At 41.4% G+C, this 18474-nt stretch overlaps 2 protein-coding genes across 2 annotated transcripts in view; both read left to right on the forward strand.

Annotated features, from left to right (window-relative positions):
- Positions 1–3221: 3221 nt before the first annotated feature.
- dusp5 (dual specificity phosphatase 5) lies at positions 3222–8935 on the forward strand. Its single transcript, XM_035182018.2, has 4 exons — positions 3222–3696; positions 4700–4839; positions 5459–5678; positions 8063–8935. Exons 1-4 carry the CDS (start codon positions 3333–3335, stop codon positions 8467–8469), a joined length of 1131 nt encoding a protein of 376 aa, XP_035037909.1. The 5' UTR covers positions 3222–3332; the 3' UTR covers positions 8470–8935.
- An 800-nt stretch (positions 8936–9735) lies between these two features.
- The window catches only part of smc3 (structural maintenance of chromosomes 3), a 28128-nt gene continuing 19389 nt past the window's right edge, over positions 9736–18474 (forward strand). The window contains exons 1-14 of the mRNA XM_035174383.2: positions 9736–9931; positions 10629–10704; positions 10907–10945; positions 11039–11106; positions 11395–11466; positions 12005–12084; positions 12191–12269; positions 12482–12599; positions 12961–13136; positions 13420–13500; positions 13861–14025; positions 15707–15828; positions 16301–16514; positions 16820–16923. Of these exons, the coding sequence (XP_035030274.1) occupies positions 9917–9931; positions 10629–10704; positions 10907–10945; positions 11039–11106; positions 11395–11466; positions 12005–12084; positions 12191–12269; positions 12482–12599; positions 12961–13136; positions 13420–13500; positions 13861–14025; positions 15707–15828; positions 16301–16514; positions 16820–16923 (1409 nt within the window). The 5' untranslated portion in view covers positions 9736–9916. The remainder of the gene's footprint in view (positions 9932–10628; positions 10705–10906; positions 10946–11038; positions 11107–11394; positions 11467–12004; positions 12085–12190; positions 12270–12481; positions 12600–12960; positions 13137–13419; positions 13501–13860; positions 14026–15706; positions 15829–16300; positions 16515–16819; positions 16924–18474) is intronic.

An 18474-nucleotide genomic window follows, 5' to 3' on the forward strand; every position in this document is an offset into this window, starting at 1 on the left:
GTGGCTGGAGGGAAGTACATGTAGACGAGGAAAGAGGGCAGAGGAGAGGTGAAGAGAGGACATACACAGGGAAAAGAGAAAGACGGAGTCAGAGGCCAGTACAACATGCATCTTGTTTATGTGGCTCATCTGGGTTCACTGCTGTTATCTACAGCTGACACTAACAAACCCCTTAATGAAATGAGGGCTTGGAAATGGATGGTGGGCCTCCCCACCCATCAGCCATGATGTCACAAACCCGGATTAGACTGGACCATATGGCACGCTGCCTGCTGTCCCTCTAATCCCTCCACCAGCATCCATCCATCCATCCATCCATCCATCCATCCCTCCATCAGTCTGTCCGTCTGTCTGTCTTTCTTCTTTTTGGTCTGTTGTACTCCCATCTGTGTGTGTGTGACTGGAGCTGTCTCTGCGTCTGTCTCGCTGTCTGACCATTTGTCACATATCTGTTGTGTCGTGCCGCTCTTCTTCCCTTTCTGTCTCTGTTTTTCCCTCGTTACATATTCCCACGCATTCGTGCAGCAGACACAACATGATGTAACTCATATCTGTCGGATTCATTTGACCAAAGAGGACCTCTTGTTTACACGGTGTATTCACTAAGCATGGTTTGGCGTTTAAATCATGAACATTTTTCACAGTCTGGGCGGGAAACTAAAAAAACGGTTTCAATACATACAGTTTGTAGTGAGTCAAAGATTCAGAGTAGTCATCAAATTATTATCTGATGAGATCATTAACATGTAATAACACAATCCACTGAGATGTGATCAGATACCAAAACTATTACATGAATGGAACCAAATACCAGTAGGTTCTTATTGGAGAAAGAAAGGGATTGTGCCTCTGTATTACACTTTACAGCAATTTGGACATGCCCAACACTTTAGGACACTTGGAATAATATCTAACAGATTCTGTGCAAAGGTCCAAAACAACAAAAATCAAATCTTTGCAAAACCATCTACCTTGTTTATCTTTGGCTCATCCACCAGAATCTGGCTTCTCCCCCCCTCAAAAAGAAGAGATTATTTAATTTTTTTAAATTATTTTCATTGTATTTGTATTTGTATAGTGTCTTCATGATTTCTGTGTCTATACGGATACTATAGCATCTGTTTGGCTGTTGTACTGAGACAGTGGAGGAAGAAAGGCTTGCCCCATTTTTAAGAATGATCTACAACAATGGCACAGTGGCTGCTTACGGAAGTGTGACATACTCTCTACTGAATGAGCTTAATCAATACATCAATACATGTTTATGTTGGGCCCCTTAATGGTCGACTTGGTGGTCCAGTGTTGGATTGTTTGACTGATGTGCGTATCTTTGGAGATTAGTGTCAGTATGGTGGTCTCTTTTAAAGTTTAATTTATTCCCTATCACTATCCAAGTGATTCCTTGTAGTTTTATTTCTCTGCTTAAACTTTCAATAAAATGTTTATTACACACGGGGGGGGGGGAATAGTCATTCCAGGAACAGTTGCAATTGTTGCTTCAAACATTTTTAAAGGAATAGGTTGGTATCTGTGAACAGAGCCTGATGACTGTTTCCCAGTGTTTCCAGTCTTTATGCTGCAGCTTCATATTCACCATACAGATATGAGAGTTTAATGCCAAGCTTCTCTTCAAAAACTCTAAAAGAAAATTTAGACGTATTTCACAAAATGTCAAACTACTGCCTAATCAAAATTCTCTACAGATTGAAGAAAATAATTTATTACATGAATAACTGCTTAGTCAGATGCGAGCACAGCGTTCTTTACAGCGAGTATGACACAGTGTGAATCCAAAATGGCTTCAGTTGGATTACACAGACGACACTCAGTGGTCACACATTGAAATCCAAACCATAACGCATGCACACAGGATCCAACAGAGGCCTAAGCTGCATGTTAGGATTGATTGGCTGTCATGTGAGCGCAGGGAGGTGTGACGTTTAAGCCTGTTAATTCATTTGGGGGCATTAGTCTTACATGCTGGTGGATATGTGGCTGCTTCACTGGGCTATACATGGGACAAAGCGGAAGTTGGAGTTTACTTTTGTCAGCTCACTGCATGTTGTCCAGACACTGAGGTCCTCTTTAAATTCCCCTCATTGCTGAGCGGCACATGGTAGATTATTCAGGAGTGGCCTTAAACAAACAATTTGGGGATTTACAGTAGAGTGGGTGTGGTACTTGCAACTAGTGTCATTATATGTTATATGGTTCTTCTCATTTGCTGTTGTATCACTGTAAATGTTATGTCTCTGCAGACCTGCAGTATATTATGAGTAATCTAATATCCTATAATAAGAATATAGGTAATAAAGTAACTGGAATATTTATAAGTGTGTGTGTTTGTTCATATTTTGTTGTACAGTATGTTTGTGTAGGCTATGTGGTGTTTCATGAGTTTATGTATATGAACTAACTCAAATTGTACTATTTTGCCTGAATTATTAATCCATTATTTAATTTGCTGACGTACAGAAAAAAATATCAGCAAATTTACCCTAATAATTGATTGATAATTCAAGTACATTTGTGAAGCTGAGATGCTGAAGAAAATGTAAAACTAAATGAATTATCTTTGGCTTTTGGAATTGTTGGTCATGGGTCTTTTTTTGTTCTTTCTTTTTCAGACCAGACAAATAATAAATGAATCAAGGAAACAATCAGCATATTGATAGATAAGTGAAAAGATTGTTTGTGGCAGCCCAGTATTATGTAGGTTATTGCCTGGATCTGATATTCCTGTTAAATCGGCCTTTTGGATTTACATGTGTTATTGGACATATTGGTCATGTATCTCTCTATTATATTTTTCTCTCTCTAAAGATTCGTCATTCTGGTCTTGATGTTTTCATCGACACATTATTAAAAAAATGTTCAGGCATTGAGATTCATGGCATAGTTGAAAAAATTGAATTAGCCTATAGCTGAAGTCACAACAACAAACAAAGAAAAAAAACTATCAGGTTTCGTGTGTGTGTGTGTGTGTGTGTGTGTGTGTGTGTGTGTGTGTGTGTGCGTTTGTGTGTATGAGTAATGTCTGAATCAAACACACACAGCAGTGTGGTCATTTTTATTTTTTTTCTTCACTAGGCACGGAGGCGTGGTTTCGGTCCAGTCATCGTTGGGGGCGGGCCTTCTCCGTCGTGTCACACCTCGCCGGTGTCCATATGTGGTTCGTGACGTCACGCGCCGGAGGTTCCATTCACATAAAACCGATGGGCCGGAATCCCCTCGGAGGAAATGTAGGCACAGACTCGCACGGGGCTCCGCACTCGCCCGTATCCATCTACTTTGATTCTTTAGGCAATAATAATAATAACAACAATAACAATATGAAGGTGACCAGCATCGACTGCCGGCGTCTGAGGAAGATGATCAGGAAGGAGAGTGGGAGCTGCCTTATTGTGGATTGCCGGCCGTATTTCTCCTTCACCAACTCCAGCATCGGAGGCTCCGTCAATGTCAACCTCAACTCGGTGGTGGTCCGGAGGTCCCGGGGAGGACCGCTGCCTCTGCAGTTCGTCATCCCGGACGAGAGAGCGCTCTTCCGGCTGCGGGAGGGCAGCATCTCGGCGATCGTAGCCGTGGATGACCGGACGTCCCACTGGCAAAAACTGAAAAAGGACAGTGTAGCACAAATGGTGATAAACACGCTCTCGCATCTGGCGAGCGGAGCCAACATCTGTTTCCTGAAAGGTGAGAGCTGTTTGGAAACGAGTTTGAATCCAGAAAGAGGAGATAAATCTGATCTGTTGTGTACTTTTCTTTCTTCTTCCTTCCTCTTTTATAGACAATCCTGACTTTGAAAACATAGTATATTGTATAAAAGCCACCATGACGGGTTAAAACATCACCTTTATACCTTTTTATCAAACGTTTTATGAGCTTATTTTAATGCTAATGATGAAAATGTTACTTTGGACTGAAACTTCACTGATTTTGTCTTTATATGGCTTGTGTTGTTGGCTGACGAGGTTAAAATAACCTATCTAGGCTATTAAATCAAGTATATACATTATTAGTAGTTTAATATTATACGTCATATTGATTTTAGGCTCTAATATAAATGAACATGTTATTATAGACACGGTTTTCGATGGTTTTCCACTTTTATTTATTTATTTATCACCTTTTTAAGCGGCTATATTTGGGACTAGTCCATAGGTGTTCAATTTAATCTTACTTTTCTCAAAAACATACACTGTTATATAAAGCCAAGTCGTTTTTCTCCCACTGTCCTCCTCCTCTTGAGCCGCCTGTGTTGTTCTCTCACTACTCGGGGAGATAGATGTTTTGTGTGCGTCAACGGAGCGGATGAGTCAGTGCGCGAGAAACGCAGGCGAATTGGTGGTGCCATATCTTTTATTGATGGGAAATAAAATATAAAATAAAAGTGAAACCCCACCAGAGCCGAAGGTAAACGAGTGCCTCGACGGGGTGATAATGTGTTGAAACACACCCATGTCCGTCTGTCACCTCTGCGTCCTCCTCAGGATGTGGGCCTAAAAGGATTACCGGTCCTCCAGCCTCGGGCTCCATAATTACGCGCTTATAATCAGGTTATAAAGGTTATAATCCGCTGTTAAGACTGTTTCATAAACGCTGCCATTTCACAACATGTGTATGTGTGTGTCAGGGGGTGCAGATTGTATTATTCTGAGCTTACACTCATGTGTTTTCCCCCTTTATTTTTGCTCAGGAGGATTCGAGAACTTCCACTCTCAATACCCTGAACTTTGCACTGAGGTGAAAACCATCGACCAGAGCGGAACTGAAACCGAGAAGAGAGTCAACACCCACAGCGAGAAGCTCTCTCACCACAAACCAGATTACGATCAGGTAGGGAAACACCCCTTCACTGTTCTGTTCTTCCAATCTCTCACACAGCCACAGTGCACACATCCTCTTTCAGATTTTTATTTTTAACTGTACATAAAGCTATAAAAACGAAAACAGACTTACATCCCAGCCCTGCTGACATTAGAGAGATTTATATTTGGCATCAAGCTCATCAAAACATTTTCTCATCATACACATGATATTCTCTGACCTTCGCCGCTTCCCAGCCGTCTTATATTTGGCTCGAAAAGGGGGAGCGATCACTCACTGGTGGCCAGCTGACACCAGGACGCCCCAGAGAGGAAAACACTCTTTCATCCCTGACCTTTCCTTTATAACCTCCACTGCCCAAATAGAAAGCGCGTGGCTGCCTCACATCTCAGAGTACACTTATTGTGTCTGAGGTTGACATATTTTGGGTTACTCCACGTCACAGTTCCATAATTCCTCCATCGACATGTATCCACGTACCCTTTGTCTGCAGATGATCATAATGTTCTGCTGGCAGGTGGATGTTGTGACTCAGACTATGGGTACATTTTTCTCAGAGATGCATTGAGCATGGGTCCTTATCCACTCGTCTCATGTCTCTGTTTTCTCCCCCCTCTTTCGCACTCAGGGTACACCTGTAGAGATCCTGCCTTTCCTCTACCTCGGTAGTGCCTACCACGCCTCCAGACAGGACTATCTCAGCGACCTTCACATCACGGCCTTGCTCAACGTGTCACGCAGGGACCTGCAGCCCACCAAGGGCCACTACGACTACAAGTGGATCCCCGTGGAGGACAGCCACATGGCCGACATCAGCTCCCACTTCCAGGAGGCCATCGAGTTTATCGGTGAGTTGAAGGAAATGAACCTTGGGCATGTCAGATATACTGCTTTAATTATTTTCCTGATGAGGGTTTCCGATTGAAGGTTGATGTTGTGTCAGGATCGGTCCTTTCTCTTTTATCGTCTTATAAAGTAGCCGATTCACTCAGCTCAACATTCATAACAAGCTCACTGCAGCTAGAGAGGTGAATAAATACACCAGTGCCAAGATGAAGTCCTTTCTTGGAAGTTCAGCTTCACTATACTTATAGTGGGACATCCCCTCAAGGAGCCTAAAAACAGTAGAGCTAGAGTCAGAGAAAACACCTAAACATAGATATGTTTATTTCGGAGATGCGTCCTCATGTAAACCCCCTTCATCGCTGCCTTCGCCTGCTGCCATTCACAAATAGAGGGCTAAAAGAAACCAGGCCGTAATCTGTTTAACTTGATCACCTGCTTTCAGCCACGACACCACCACCACCCCCACCTCCACCCCACATCCAACCAGCCAACATATCCAGCCAGTCTGCTTTCATTCAGGATTTGCTCACTACCCCCTTCCCCTTCCTCCCTCCCTTCCGTCTTAACTTGAAAAAGACGCTCCCATGCCGTCATCGCCTCCCAGGCCTAATCTCAGTGGCTTACTCCGCCGGGTGTGGTCAGTCAGTGTGACAACTGGGTGAGCTGTCCGTGGTTAGTAATAGCGGGGAAGAGGAGGTTGGGGGCTGACACACACACACACACACTCACTCAGAGTTGTTTTGATGGTTGGGTGGAGGATAAAAGCTAGTTGACGGACACAAATAGAATAGCACAGTTGATGGTTGTTTACAGGTAGGAATCATTGATTTACCAGAGGGCAGTCAGAGGGCAATGAATGTGTCACTGAGGAAGAGGGTGTGTGTGTGTGAGTGTCAATGTATGTGTGTGTTGGAGAGGAGAGGAGAGGGGTGCAGGATAATAGCAGCAGCAGCGGCAGCAAAAGATGTACACAATGTGCTGGTAGCTATTTATAGTCAGGCATAACCAAGGACAAAGCTTGCCCATGAGCAGCTTGGCTGACCAGTATTTGGTGGCTGCTGTTGTTGGTTTTGTGCATTGTTTTTTTCCTATTTCAGGTTGATTTTGAGCGAGCCTGGCCATTACATAAGGCAGCGAATTGTTCAAGGGGCAGGTTCAGCCTACTTTCAAGGAGGGCCACGGAAATTTGTCGGCCATGCCGAGTGATTAGAAAAGTGCTGCACACAAGCTCTCATCGAGCTTCTGCTGGTCCCCAAATGAAAATCAATCACCAATCAACACCCCTTACTGACCTAGTGACAAATGTACAGTCGGGTAGGAGATAATAAATATTATTGACCTCCCTGGATGAAAACAGCAGCTGAAGCATGTCATGACATCTCCAGCCAATGAGGGTGCATCACTTGACTCGAGGGTGGTCATTATAACACCCACCGCTGCTGTCAGTCCATTTTTTTAACCTCTCTTTCATCTTGTTGCATCTGCCACTGCAGATGGGAAATTCATAATTCATTCATGCGGGGAATCAGCGATCAGAGATGTCAGAAATATGAATTGTTCGCCCTCCAGTGACTCTCATGACCAGACAGAAGTGACCCTCAATGTGATAGAGAGAGAGAGTGAGAGATAAATGTGTAGGTGTGTGCCGTAGCTTTGTGGAGCTAAGTGTATGTCAGGAGACCAATCCTAAACTTGAGACACAGAAAAAAGCATGTGTAATAAGGGGTAGTTCTGTGAATTTACAAAATCTTGAAATCAGAAAGTAGATTTGTGTGTCGGCATTAGAACATCCATATAAGTGTGTAGGAGTGCTGCAGCAGCTCTGAATTAGAACTCACAGCTCTGTGCCACAGTGAACTCTGCAGCAGCGCCCAGCGCCCCCACAGCAGCGTAGGAGAGAGAAAGTCTCATGTACAGCTGCGCTCTGTGACTCACGAGCGTCTGTGTGCAGAACTGGTATATCAGGAAGTGTTTCTCTGAGAAGGTTGATTTGTTGTTTGTCTATATATCGTGTGTGTGTGTGTGTGTGTGTGTGTGTGTGTAGATAAGATGTGAAAAGGTGTTCACATTAATTATTGAGTGGGAGTAAGGTATACAGGAATAATTATATAGTTATAATGGGATTCTTCCATTTGTTAATATTCACTGTTCAAAACTCCCTCTTGATTCATTGTAACACCTCCATCACCACTTGAGTTTAAAATTATAAATTACAGACGCACACTAACAAAACAAAAATAAAACCCGACAAAATAACCATGGCTGATATTTTGATCTGCACCAGCAGTTTTTTCAATAATTCATTTGATGCTTGTTACAGGAAGAAAAAATGATCTGTCTCTATATGAGACTGTCATTAACGCTGATTGTCCCCTTCTCCTTCCAGATCACGTAAAGCAATCAGGGGGGAAAGTTCTTGTCCACTGTGAAGCAGGCATCTCACGCTCCCCTACCATCTGCATGGCCTACATCATGAGGACGCAGCAGCTGCGACTGGATGCGGCCTTTGACATCATCAAGCAGCGCCGAGATGTCATCTCACCCAATTTTAGCTTCATGGGTCAGCTGCTGCAGTTTGAGTCCGAGGTCCTCTCCATGGCTCCGGCTCACGCTGCCACACCTGAACCAGCCACACCCTGCGTCCCGGAGTCTGCATCCTTTTTTGCCAACGACTTCACCACCACCTTCAACACCAAAAACTTTGAGCCATCCGTGATCACCCTCCCTACCTCTTACCTGCAGTCCCCAGTCCACCACCAGTTCAAACTGAGCCCAATAACTGCACTGCCTTAAAATGAACTGTGACTGCTTGTAGTCTTACTTGAAAAAGTTTTAAGAATCGCTCTCTGTGTGCCTGGTGTTGAAACCAGTAGATAGACTGAGGTCAGATAATAGAGTTCTGTCTATGGGACATGAGGCCTATAGGCCTTTTTCACAGCAGACTTTTTGACTTGTTACAGTAGGAACTGTTCCTTATGACATTAACAATGGGTATTTGTGTGAAAAAAGCCTACTAAGTGAATGGCCTACAGCAGCCATTGATGCCGTTTCCCTTCCTTCTGAACTGCAGAGATGAAACAACACAGCACACTAATAAACTGCAATATACATGACTTAGGTTGTTATTGTGATTTATTTGCCTATTCACAAATTAAGTCATGCATTTGAATTTAATTTATTTGAAGAATTGCTGTCTGTCTGATCTTTTTCAATAATGTGGATATGAGTATGTGTTTAATAAATGTTTTCAGCACAAAAATTGCTTGTTGTCAAGTCATCATTGCAGCATTCTAGGTGAATATGCAGCTGAGAAGTCTGATGGAATTGCAGGTGGATTCATTCCATGTAATGTTTGGCACATTTATTCCTGTAAACAGAAAGACAGGGGAAAAATCAATACTACCTTCTAAAACTGTGTCCATAACAGCTTCAGGCCTACGTTGTACATCTCTCCGAGGAACAGGAGAGGCCAGGATACAAGAAGAAGAGACAACAGTGACACCTGCAGTGACTTATGGCCTTTAACAGCAGATTTAAATAGGCGGCCACTTGTATGTACAGTTATAGTCAGACTGTATGTTCCCAGGATATTTGTCAAGTTAGTGCAACCCAGTACAACCTATGCAAAATACAAAACATAAAAACATGCATTTTGTATTATTTTTTGGAAATATAAACCATGGATAAAGAAAACTTCCCAATGGGAACAGATCTAAGTTATATTCTCTAAATGTGTGATAAACCATGTTGTTGGGTAGTTACTATCATCAATAGTTTAGAGTTAGAAGGCAGATCCTTCAGTTTCGACTGTTTTCTGTGTTTGGCGCTCAGATGGCAGAGCTGGACTGTACCAACTCTACCAACAGAGAGGATAGTAAATATCAAACGTGTTATTTACGTGTAATTACGCAAAAAATAGTGGTTTTCAGTACTACAATAATCTACTAGACGTTTTCCATAATCATACCTTACCTTAGTTAAATTACTGACACAAAACACTTGGTATATGTTTATTGTTACAACCCCGTTTTCACATAATGGCACCTTCCACTCTATCCCGCCCCCGCCGCCATTTTCCATGTTATTCTCCCCGGCCACACTGGGTTTCACCGATTTTCACATGCAACAAATTGTAATATATCGTTGAGTTTTGGATCAGTGAATTATCGGCTTCTCCAGTTTAGCGGAGAGTGGAGTTTGACTCCGAGTTCAGCCGAGGAGACGCCCTGCTCAGACCGCCATGTACATCAAACAGGTAAGCTAGCATCGTACTTGTTAGTGTTTCCGACTGTCACCTGTCTGACGTTAAATATGCGAGCGTAACGTTATTCAGCTAAATGCCCGTGCCCAGGATAAGAAGGGGTTGCTCGCGGTCTAACTTTAACTGCCGCGCAGGGCAAAGTAAAAGCGTACCAGAGGTAGATAAAGGTTGAGCAGCTAGCTTGCTAATGCTAGCTAGGGCTACCGGGATTAATCTTGAATTGCCCGCCCCCTTCATAAGATGCTACGCTAACGCTACTGGGCTAATGTGGAGTTAGCATACGTCCCGCTGCCCCATACACGTTATATAAAACCACACTCAGCACAAATAGTTAGCTAAACACGAGCTTTGATGATAATATGGCGGCCTCGTGTGTGGTTGGTTTAGCTAGCAACCATGCACACCGGTGAACGCCACGATAAAAAGAACTAGCCCATACAGCGACCGTCAGACAAGGCCCTGCTGTAAACCGTGTCCCGATCATTATACATGTGTTGCTGCGCCTAGCACACAGGTTACAAGTTGAATATAAACGAGAGGGTCGAGGTAGTAGTGTTGCTGCATTCAGGGATGGTCCCCGGTCTGCTTCTGGAATACTTTTCATTCAACAATGCCTGGCTTCATCGTGTGGTTTTAACGATGCTTTACAGAAGGACGTTACAGTCAATGTTTTGTGCTTGCTCTGCTGTAGGTCATCATCCAGGGGTTCCGAAGTTACAGGGACCAAACTGTGGTGGACCCCTTCAGTCCAAAGCACAACGTCATCGGTGAGTATATGAACACCTGCACTTCTAACTCACCATCTGGATTAGTTTGAGGCTGAGATATGTAGCCTAAAGTGTTGTCAAGTTACTCAAGATAAGATATTGTTGAATGCGCTTGACTTAAATTGTTGGTTAATAGTCTTGTCTCGGGGTTGTCTGTGAACATGTATCTCAATGTCCTTCTCTGTGTGTTTTCTTGTAACAGTTGGAAGGAATGGATCAGGAAAAAGTAACTTCTTCTACGGTATGTGAGCCTCAATTTTCTACTCAATAGTCCAACGTTGCTACTTTCTCTTGTTTGTTTTCTAAAACTGTTGCTCTGTCTCTGTTTTCATAGCCATTCAGTTTGTGCTCAGTGATGAGTTCAGCCACCTACGACCTGAGCAGCGTCTGGCCCTGCTCCATGTAAGTCCAGACGAATATCGCACACACCTCGAATGTCAGTCATAATTTGTAAAAGTGGCTCTGTGACATGGGGCTTGCACAGACGTCTTTTGTTTTGCATGCTCGTGTTAACAAAAGCTTGTGTAACCTCCTAATGAATGGTGGATTATACAATTCTTAATAGGATTATGTGTTTTTTTTGTTGAAATATGTAGTTTGTGTTGTAACAGCTTGAAAAACTTTATTTTAACATGTAAATCCGTTAATATAAACATGCCAATGTTGTGTTTTCTTCCCCTGTCACTGTAGGAGGGAACTGGTCCACGTGTCATTTCTGCTTTTGTGGAGATTATATTTGACAACTCTGACAACCGGCTGCCGGTAGGAATGGCAAAACTTTCGTATTGATCCTATTAATTGTGAACACACAGATTCTTTCCAACTTTATATTGTTCTAACATTGCAGTAAGCCTCTGAAGTAAAACCCTATCTTCTGTGTGCATGTCATAAATACTATCTATACAATCATGTCATTACATTTTAGTATTTATTTTTAAAAGAATTATCAGAGGAAAAACTGTAATTCTTTACTTATTTAGACACTTTTTGTCAGGCAACTTTCCTCAACATCATCCTAAGTTCAAGCCACCGGTCTAAGTGGTATCATCACTATATTGTGCTATTCTGATAATATTTAACAGTATTCCTATGACTGTTGTGATCAGTGATTATAATGCAACCTCCAGTAGACAGTGCTTATTATTCTGACGATGAAGACAGGGTGGTTGATCCAATCCAGAAATCCAAAGAGTTTCTAACTGGGGGTTAAACTGTAATCATGCAGCCTGGTAATACTGTGGCACAACTGGCCAATCCTGCTGTTCCCTTCTTGACCGACGATAAATATCTCTTCTTCCAGATTGACAAGGAGGAAGTCTCCCTTCGCCGTGTCATTGGCGCCAAGAAGGACCAATACTTCTTAGACAAGAAGATGGTGACGTAAGTATTGCTGTGTGGTGACTGTTTGTGTCCCTGTAATCACCGGAAATTACAACACTGTGATCCCATGCAATCACTTGTTTGATGGCATCTGTTATTGTTGCAGTAAGAATGATGTCATGAACCTTCTGGAGAGTGCTGGTTTCTCCCGCAGTAACCCCTACTACATCGTCAAGCAGGGAAAGGTGAGAATGGAGTGGGTGACAACCTCACACGCACAACACATGAGTGTGTCAGTGTTGTGTCATGTATTACAGTATGCAAACAGGGCTGGAAAAAGTTCTGGTGTCTTGACTTGCCATGTATAATCAGAAATTGTCATCTGCTTAAGTTAATAAAACGGTACACCAAACAGCAGGGTATTTCTTCTTATGCATTATTTTCATGTTTCATTCAGATCAACCAAATGGCCACGGCACCGGATTCCCAGCGTTTAAAGCTGCTGCGAGAGGTGGCAGGGACACGGGTGTACGATGAGCGCAAGGAGGAGAGTATTTCTCTCATGAAGGAGACAGGTAACAGCTTTGGAACATCATTGTTTCTTAGACATTACTAAATAATTGTTTTAACTTCCCCCACTTTAAACTATTCGTTTTCAATCATAAATGGGGTTTTTGGTTGCCAAATTGAGCCTTAGACAAAAGTGCACACTGCAGTTTGAATGAAAAGCAGATTTGGAGACTTTATTTAAAAAAAAAAAATGCAATTTAACTTTCTTAATACTTATTTCATGATTAACATGCATGATGATGGGCAACATGGTTACTGTAAAAGTAAACAGCATTCATCAATAAATCATTACTAGCGTGAAGTAATGTCGGTTCAGTAGAATTATGTTTGCCGTTTTAAAAACAACTTGGTGTGTGTGTTCCCCAGAGGGTAAACGAGAGAAGATCAATGAACTGCTGAAGTACATCGAGGAGCGTCTGCACACCCTGGAGGACGAGAAGGAGGAGCTGGCTCAGTACCAGAAGTGGGACAAGATGAGAAGGGCCCTGGAGTACACCATCTACAACCAGGAACTGAATGAAACCCGCGCCAAACTGGATGAGGTAACACTCTATGGTTACAACGGGAATCGCCACTAGCAGCCAGTCAGAATATTACAATATAGTAGAAAATGCTGTTTCACTGAATCTTGATATGAATGCTGTTTTGTCCACTTCACCAGCATGTCAAGTATCACACATTCATTTAAGCCATTTTAATAGATTATTTAATAAAATCAGTCACCATAGCCTGCACACCAAAGATTTAGGTCTGTGCTCAGTTGTGTACAGTTTACCATACCAAGTTTTCCTCTTTAACATTCTGTTTGTTGGTTGTTTTTTGCAGTTGTCCTCCAAGAGGGAGACCTGTGGAGACAAATCCCGACAGCTGCGTGATGCTCAGCAAGATGCTAGAGACAAAGTAGAGGTAAAGAATTCCACCTTTGAGTAATTATATCCATCTCTGTGGTTAGGTGAGGGGTATTATCTTTAACAGCTTGTAGAAAAGTGCAGTATTCAAAATTACATTGTTGAATTTTATTTGTGTATTTATGTCATCCAGAATAGTTAACATTTGAAAAACAGACAAATTGGGACATATTTTGTTAAAATTAGCTTTGCTCTTCACATGAACAAAATCTGTTAATCCATTCATCTCTCCTGAACCTGTCTTTGGTAAATAAATGACTAGGCATTTAATCACTGGAGAAGAAGTAAGTTGTTGTATTAACACTCCTTTGAATTAAGTCTCACGGCGTGTTTCATTATTTTGGCTCCTTTTCTGTAGGAGACGGAGCGTGTTGTGAGGGAGCTGAAGTCCAAGATCTCTGCCATGAAGGAGGAGAGAGAGCAGCTGTCGGCCGAACGCCAGGAGCAGATCAAGCAGAGGACCAAACTCGAGCTGAAGACCAAGGACCTGCAGGACGAGCTGGCAGGCAACAGCGAACAGAGGGTACGGAAGCCTCCTATCTGCGTCACTCCGCACACGTGATGCCGCACCAGCAACACTCCCCCTCCCCAACCCCCCATCCCCTGCATCATCACTCTATGTAGACGGGGATGGTTTTCTCTTTTCATATACTCCACTCTGCCATGTTAGAAAGTGGAAAGAGGAGTTCATGTTCACAGTTGCTTCATTTTTAATGGAAGGCAAGGAAATAGTCAACTTTTGAGAGCATCATTAATATATTGATGTGATTTATGGAATTTTTTTTAACTAATCAATTAATTATACAGTCATTAAAATAGTTAAATTTTTCATTTATCCGGAATAACCGGATGTTACTTGTACTTGGTAAATGATGAATTTTCTAAATGAGCGCTGATTAATTTCTTGCTGAACTTTGCTAAAATATATGAATGCATTAAAAAGCACCAAATAGTGAAGTGTTTATTTAAAAGTCTAATTTCCTTATAAAATAGATGTAATGTGCAGTTTTAGTCTTTTAGCAGAACATTTGCTGGACTGTGGATAAGAGATAGAGCGGACTGAGGAAGCACCAGGCTGCATATTAGACCTTTTAGCCATAAGCTCCACTATACATCATTCCTGGCACAAGGTTTTGTGTACAGAGCTGGCACAGATAACTCTCCGTATGGCATAGTGTGCAGTGTATGTTCGTGTGCACGTGAGTCTGAAGATGATAATCATACAAATGGCTTCATTGGCTCAGCCTCTGTGTGAACTGTTATGGGTCCATGGCAGCATGCTGGCTGGTGGTTGGATTAAGCCCACCTGGCTACGGCTGGCACAGCATCAGCCAAATGTTATTGGAGCAAAATGAAAAGCAAGGGAAGCAGAACTGCGTCACTAGCTGCTGATGGTCCCGGTTTTATCAGGTTTGAGTTGGCTTTGACATGCAGAGAGAAAAGTAGAGGTTTTCATACCTGTGATAGGGCAACACACCGTCATAGAAACCCACACAGAAAAATCTTAAAAGCAGCAGGCGGTGGACTGGTCCGATGTTTCCATGATCCAGGTTAAAACTATGATCATAAATCTTTCAGAATACTCGGTATGGTTAATGTGTTTTACCCAATTATTTGCCTTCTTTGATGCTTTTTTCCCGAACTCGTTATTTTCGGGAAAACTAACGAGTTTGTTTTTGTTTGTTTTCATTAGTTTTGACAGCAGACTACGAGCAGCATCAATTGTAATAATGAGAATTAGATAAATGGTCTTTTGCTTTATACATGTGTATGTTTACTATATATACTCAAAATAAATACAGGCCAATACTATGAAGTCAAAAAAAATCAACAGAAGGGGTGCACATAATTTTAGCATCTACCAATGAATATTACAGCCAAAAAATAATTTATTATAACTAATTATTTTGAGAAATATAAATTCAATACACATTGTGCAGGAACTTAACATTGAGATAAAATGCATTAGGAATTGATTAATTTGGAAAAAAAGTCTGAAAATATACATGGATGCATTGAGGTAATAATGAAATCTTTTAGACTAATTATTTTGTTTGAATGTCTTTTTAGTCTGTGTCAATCCCGCTTTTACATAAGCTTATCATCCTTCCACTGTAAACAATTCATCCATTTCATATACTTCCTCCTCCAAAGTTCTACATTTTGAAGATTCATTATACAATGTCATGTTCTGGCTCCTCTAGAAACGCCTGCTAAAGGAGCGTCAGAAGCTGCTGGAGAAAATTGAGGAAAAGCAAAAAGAGCTGCAGGAGACGGAGCCAAAATTCAACATGGTGAAGGAAAAAGAAGAGCGGGGTATCTCCAGGTAGGGATGACTCATCCTCTGCTACGAACCCTCGAGCAGTTGGTGACCAGGCTTAACTCGATGAGTCAGTCATCACATTTTGAATACACTTTGATGGCAAGAGTTCAAGAGGTGGATGCACATGAAATACATATAAGACTGGGAATATTTGGACTGTTTCTCATTTCTTGGTCTTCAGGTTCTGAGCTTCAGATAATTAAATTTGAAATAAAACAATGGATAGTTCATTAAAGTGCCAAGTCTCAGCTTTAATTTGAATAGGTTTATATCAATATTATTAGGGCTATGTGAATGATTAATCGCTTTAAACACAGTGCCCAATTTTTAGGGGTAAACGTCAAACAATATGTTTAATAATTTGTATCATTGACTGCCTCAAATCTTTGTTTTGTTGATGTACTGATGTGTCTTCCTGTGGGACCTTGTAGTTAGTTTACAAAATCGTAACTTTCTGTCTTCCGTCTCCTTCCAGACTGGCTCAGGCTACTCAGGAGAGGACAGACCTCTATGCCAAGCAGGGACGTGGCAGCCAGTTCACCTCCAAGGAGGAGAGGGACAAGTGGATCAAGAAGGAGCTGAAGTCGCTGGACCAGGCCATAAATGATAAAAAGAGGCAGATTGCAGCGATTCACAAAGACCTGGAAGACACAGAGACTAGTAAGGAGAAGAACCTGGAGCAATACAATGTAAGCAAATTCAAAACTGTGAATATACTTTCCAGGAAGAAGATTTATAGTTTAGCGTAAAGTTTGGTTTTCACACTGATTTTTAGGATCAGCTTCAGAGGAAGTATGAGAAAACTCCTACAATTATTGCTACTACTAAAAAGTGCTTATTTGTTCACTTCTTTCTCAACATTTCTTTTGTTATGTTTTTTTAAAATCTTTGATTGTAATATTTGAAATTGCTTTATTCAAGTCTTTTTGACATGATTTCTTATTTTTATATCCCCTAACCGAGAATCTGACCTACATTGACCTTATCTCTTTAGAAACTCGATCAAGATCTGAATGAGGTGAAGACCCGTGTGGAGGAGCTGGACAAAAAGTATTATGAGGTGAAGAACAGGAAAGATGAACTGCAGAGTGAAAGAAAGTAAGAACCTCGTCTTTACCCTCTTGCCTTCTCTTTGAATTAATTTAGTTCAGCCCTGACTTGTGCTCATAATTTGTATTTGTATTGTCTCGTTATACAGCACCACATCATTCAGATGAATCTTTACTGGAGACTTGCCTGTATCTTGCATTAAGCTAAAAGGTTCAATCGTTTCCGGTCTGCAACCTTTAGTTACATATTAGGGTTTTGTCTACTCTGAATGTCACTGGGCCTTCTCTGTCCACTAATACAATGAGGGTTTTTTTTACATGCAAAAGGTTTTTAAGCCTGGATGAATTGAATCGTTGGTTAGAAGTAAAAAATTTATTCAAGACCGATTCTCCCCTGATTCATGACAAACAGCATTTTCAGACAAGTGTCCATTTGTTAATTAAAAACAGACAATTATTATAACGAAATAACAAAATTGATGAGCACTGTCATGTTTGTTTCATATTTAATCTGTCATGCACCCTCCAGTCCACTGTGATCTATTGTTTTATTCTAGTGGGTGAAAAGGCAGCATAATGACTGCTTTAATCGAAGGAGCACAATCTGCACACCACACAGCTGCAAGCTATTGGCAGTGTATAATCTAAAAATATGAACAAATACAAATTACCCTAATGGAAACAAGAGGAAGATGGTTTTGGCAGTTTCATTATTTTAATATAAGGGACGGGTTCCTAATTTGTCACCTGCAACTGTGTGTCTGTTGAGACTGTGTTTGCTTGCTGTAATCATTCCTCCTACAGATAATGGCCAACAACAAATTCCCTCCTAAAGCTCTTAATGTTAATGACGAACTCCACAGGCTTATTTTGTGCCAAGAGTCTGACTGAAGTTATTGTAAGTCTGGGTCAAGTTAAAGTCATTTATGGATGGGGCTGGGCAAGATTATGACGCAGCACAGTGTTTTAACTTCTTTGCTGCAGAAGATGCGATGCCCCGTTTATCCAGGAACATAAATATGAATTCATCGGGTTTTTTATAAAGATCAGTTTGACGTGTGAGCAGAGTCGCTTGTTGACCTACACTGAGTAATTAGACATAAAATAATCGTTCATTAATCGTGATCAAGGTAAATGTTTGAAATAATCATGATATTGATTTGAAGTCATGTCGCCCAGCCCTATTTAGGGACCAAATTCCCTTTCTGTGTTAGTTATCGCTCACTGCAGCTCAGCCAGAAAACACTTTCTCAATTGCATCAAGGTCAGTCTACACGATTCTGAGATCAGTAACTTGAACCTATGATGGAATCAATTGATTTTAAAAAACATCTGCGGAAGTCATATGCTAATGTCAGACACATTTAGGAGTGTGTTAATAACAGGAGGAATGATTGCAGCAGGCATATTGTCTTTTTTTTGTTGAGTTTCATCGTACACTGTCTCAGTTGATATAAATTATTTTAATGTGTGATTTGATGAACCAGCTGATATTTCATTTAAAGTTCACCCCTCAAATAGATGAGCAACATTTCAAATTACTATATAACTCCTTATAATGAAAAAATATAATTACCTCCCATATCAAAAAACGACTTTT

The sequence above is a fragment of the Hippoglossus stenolepis genome, chromosome 2 (genome assembly GCF_022539355.2).
Source record: "Hippoglossus stenolepis isolate QCI-W04-F060 chromosome 2, HSTE1.2, whole genome shotgun sequence".
NCBI lineage: Eukaryota > Metazoa > Chordata > Actinopteri > Pleuronectiformes > Pleuronectidae > Hippoglossus > Hippoglossus stenolepis.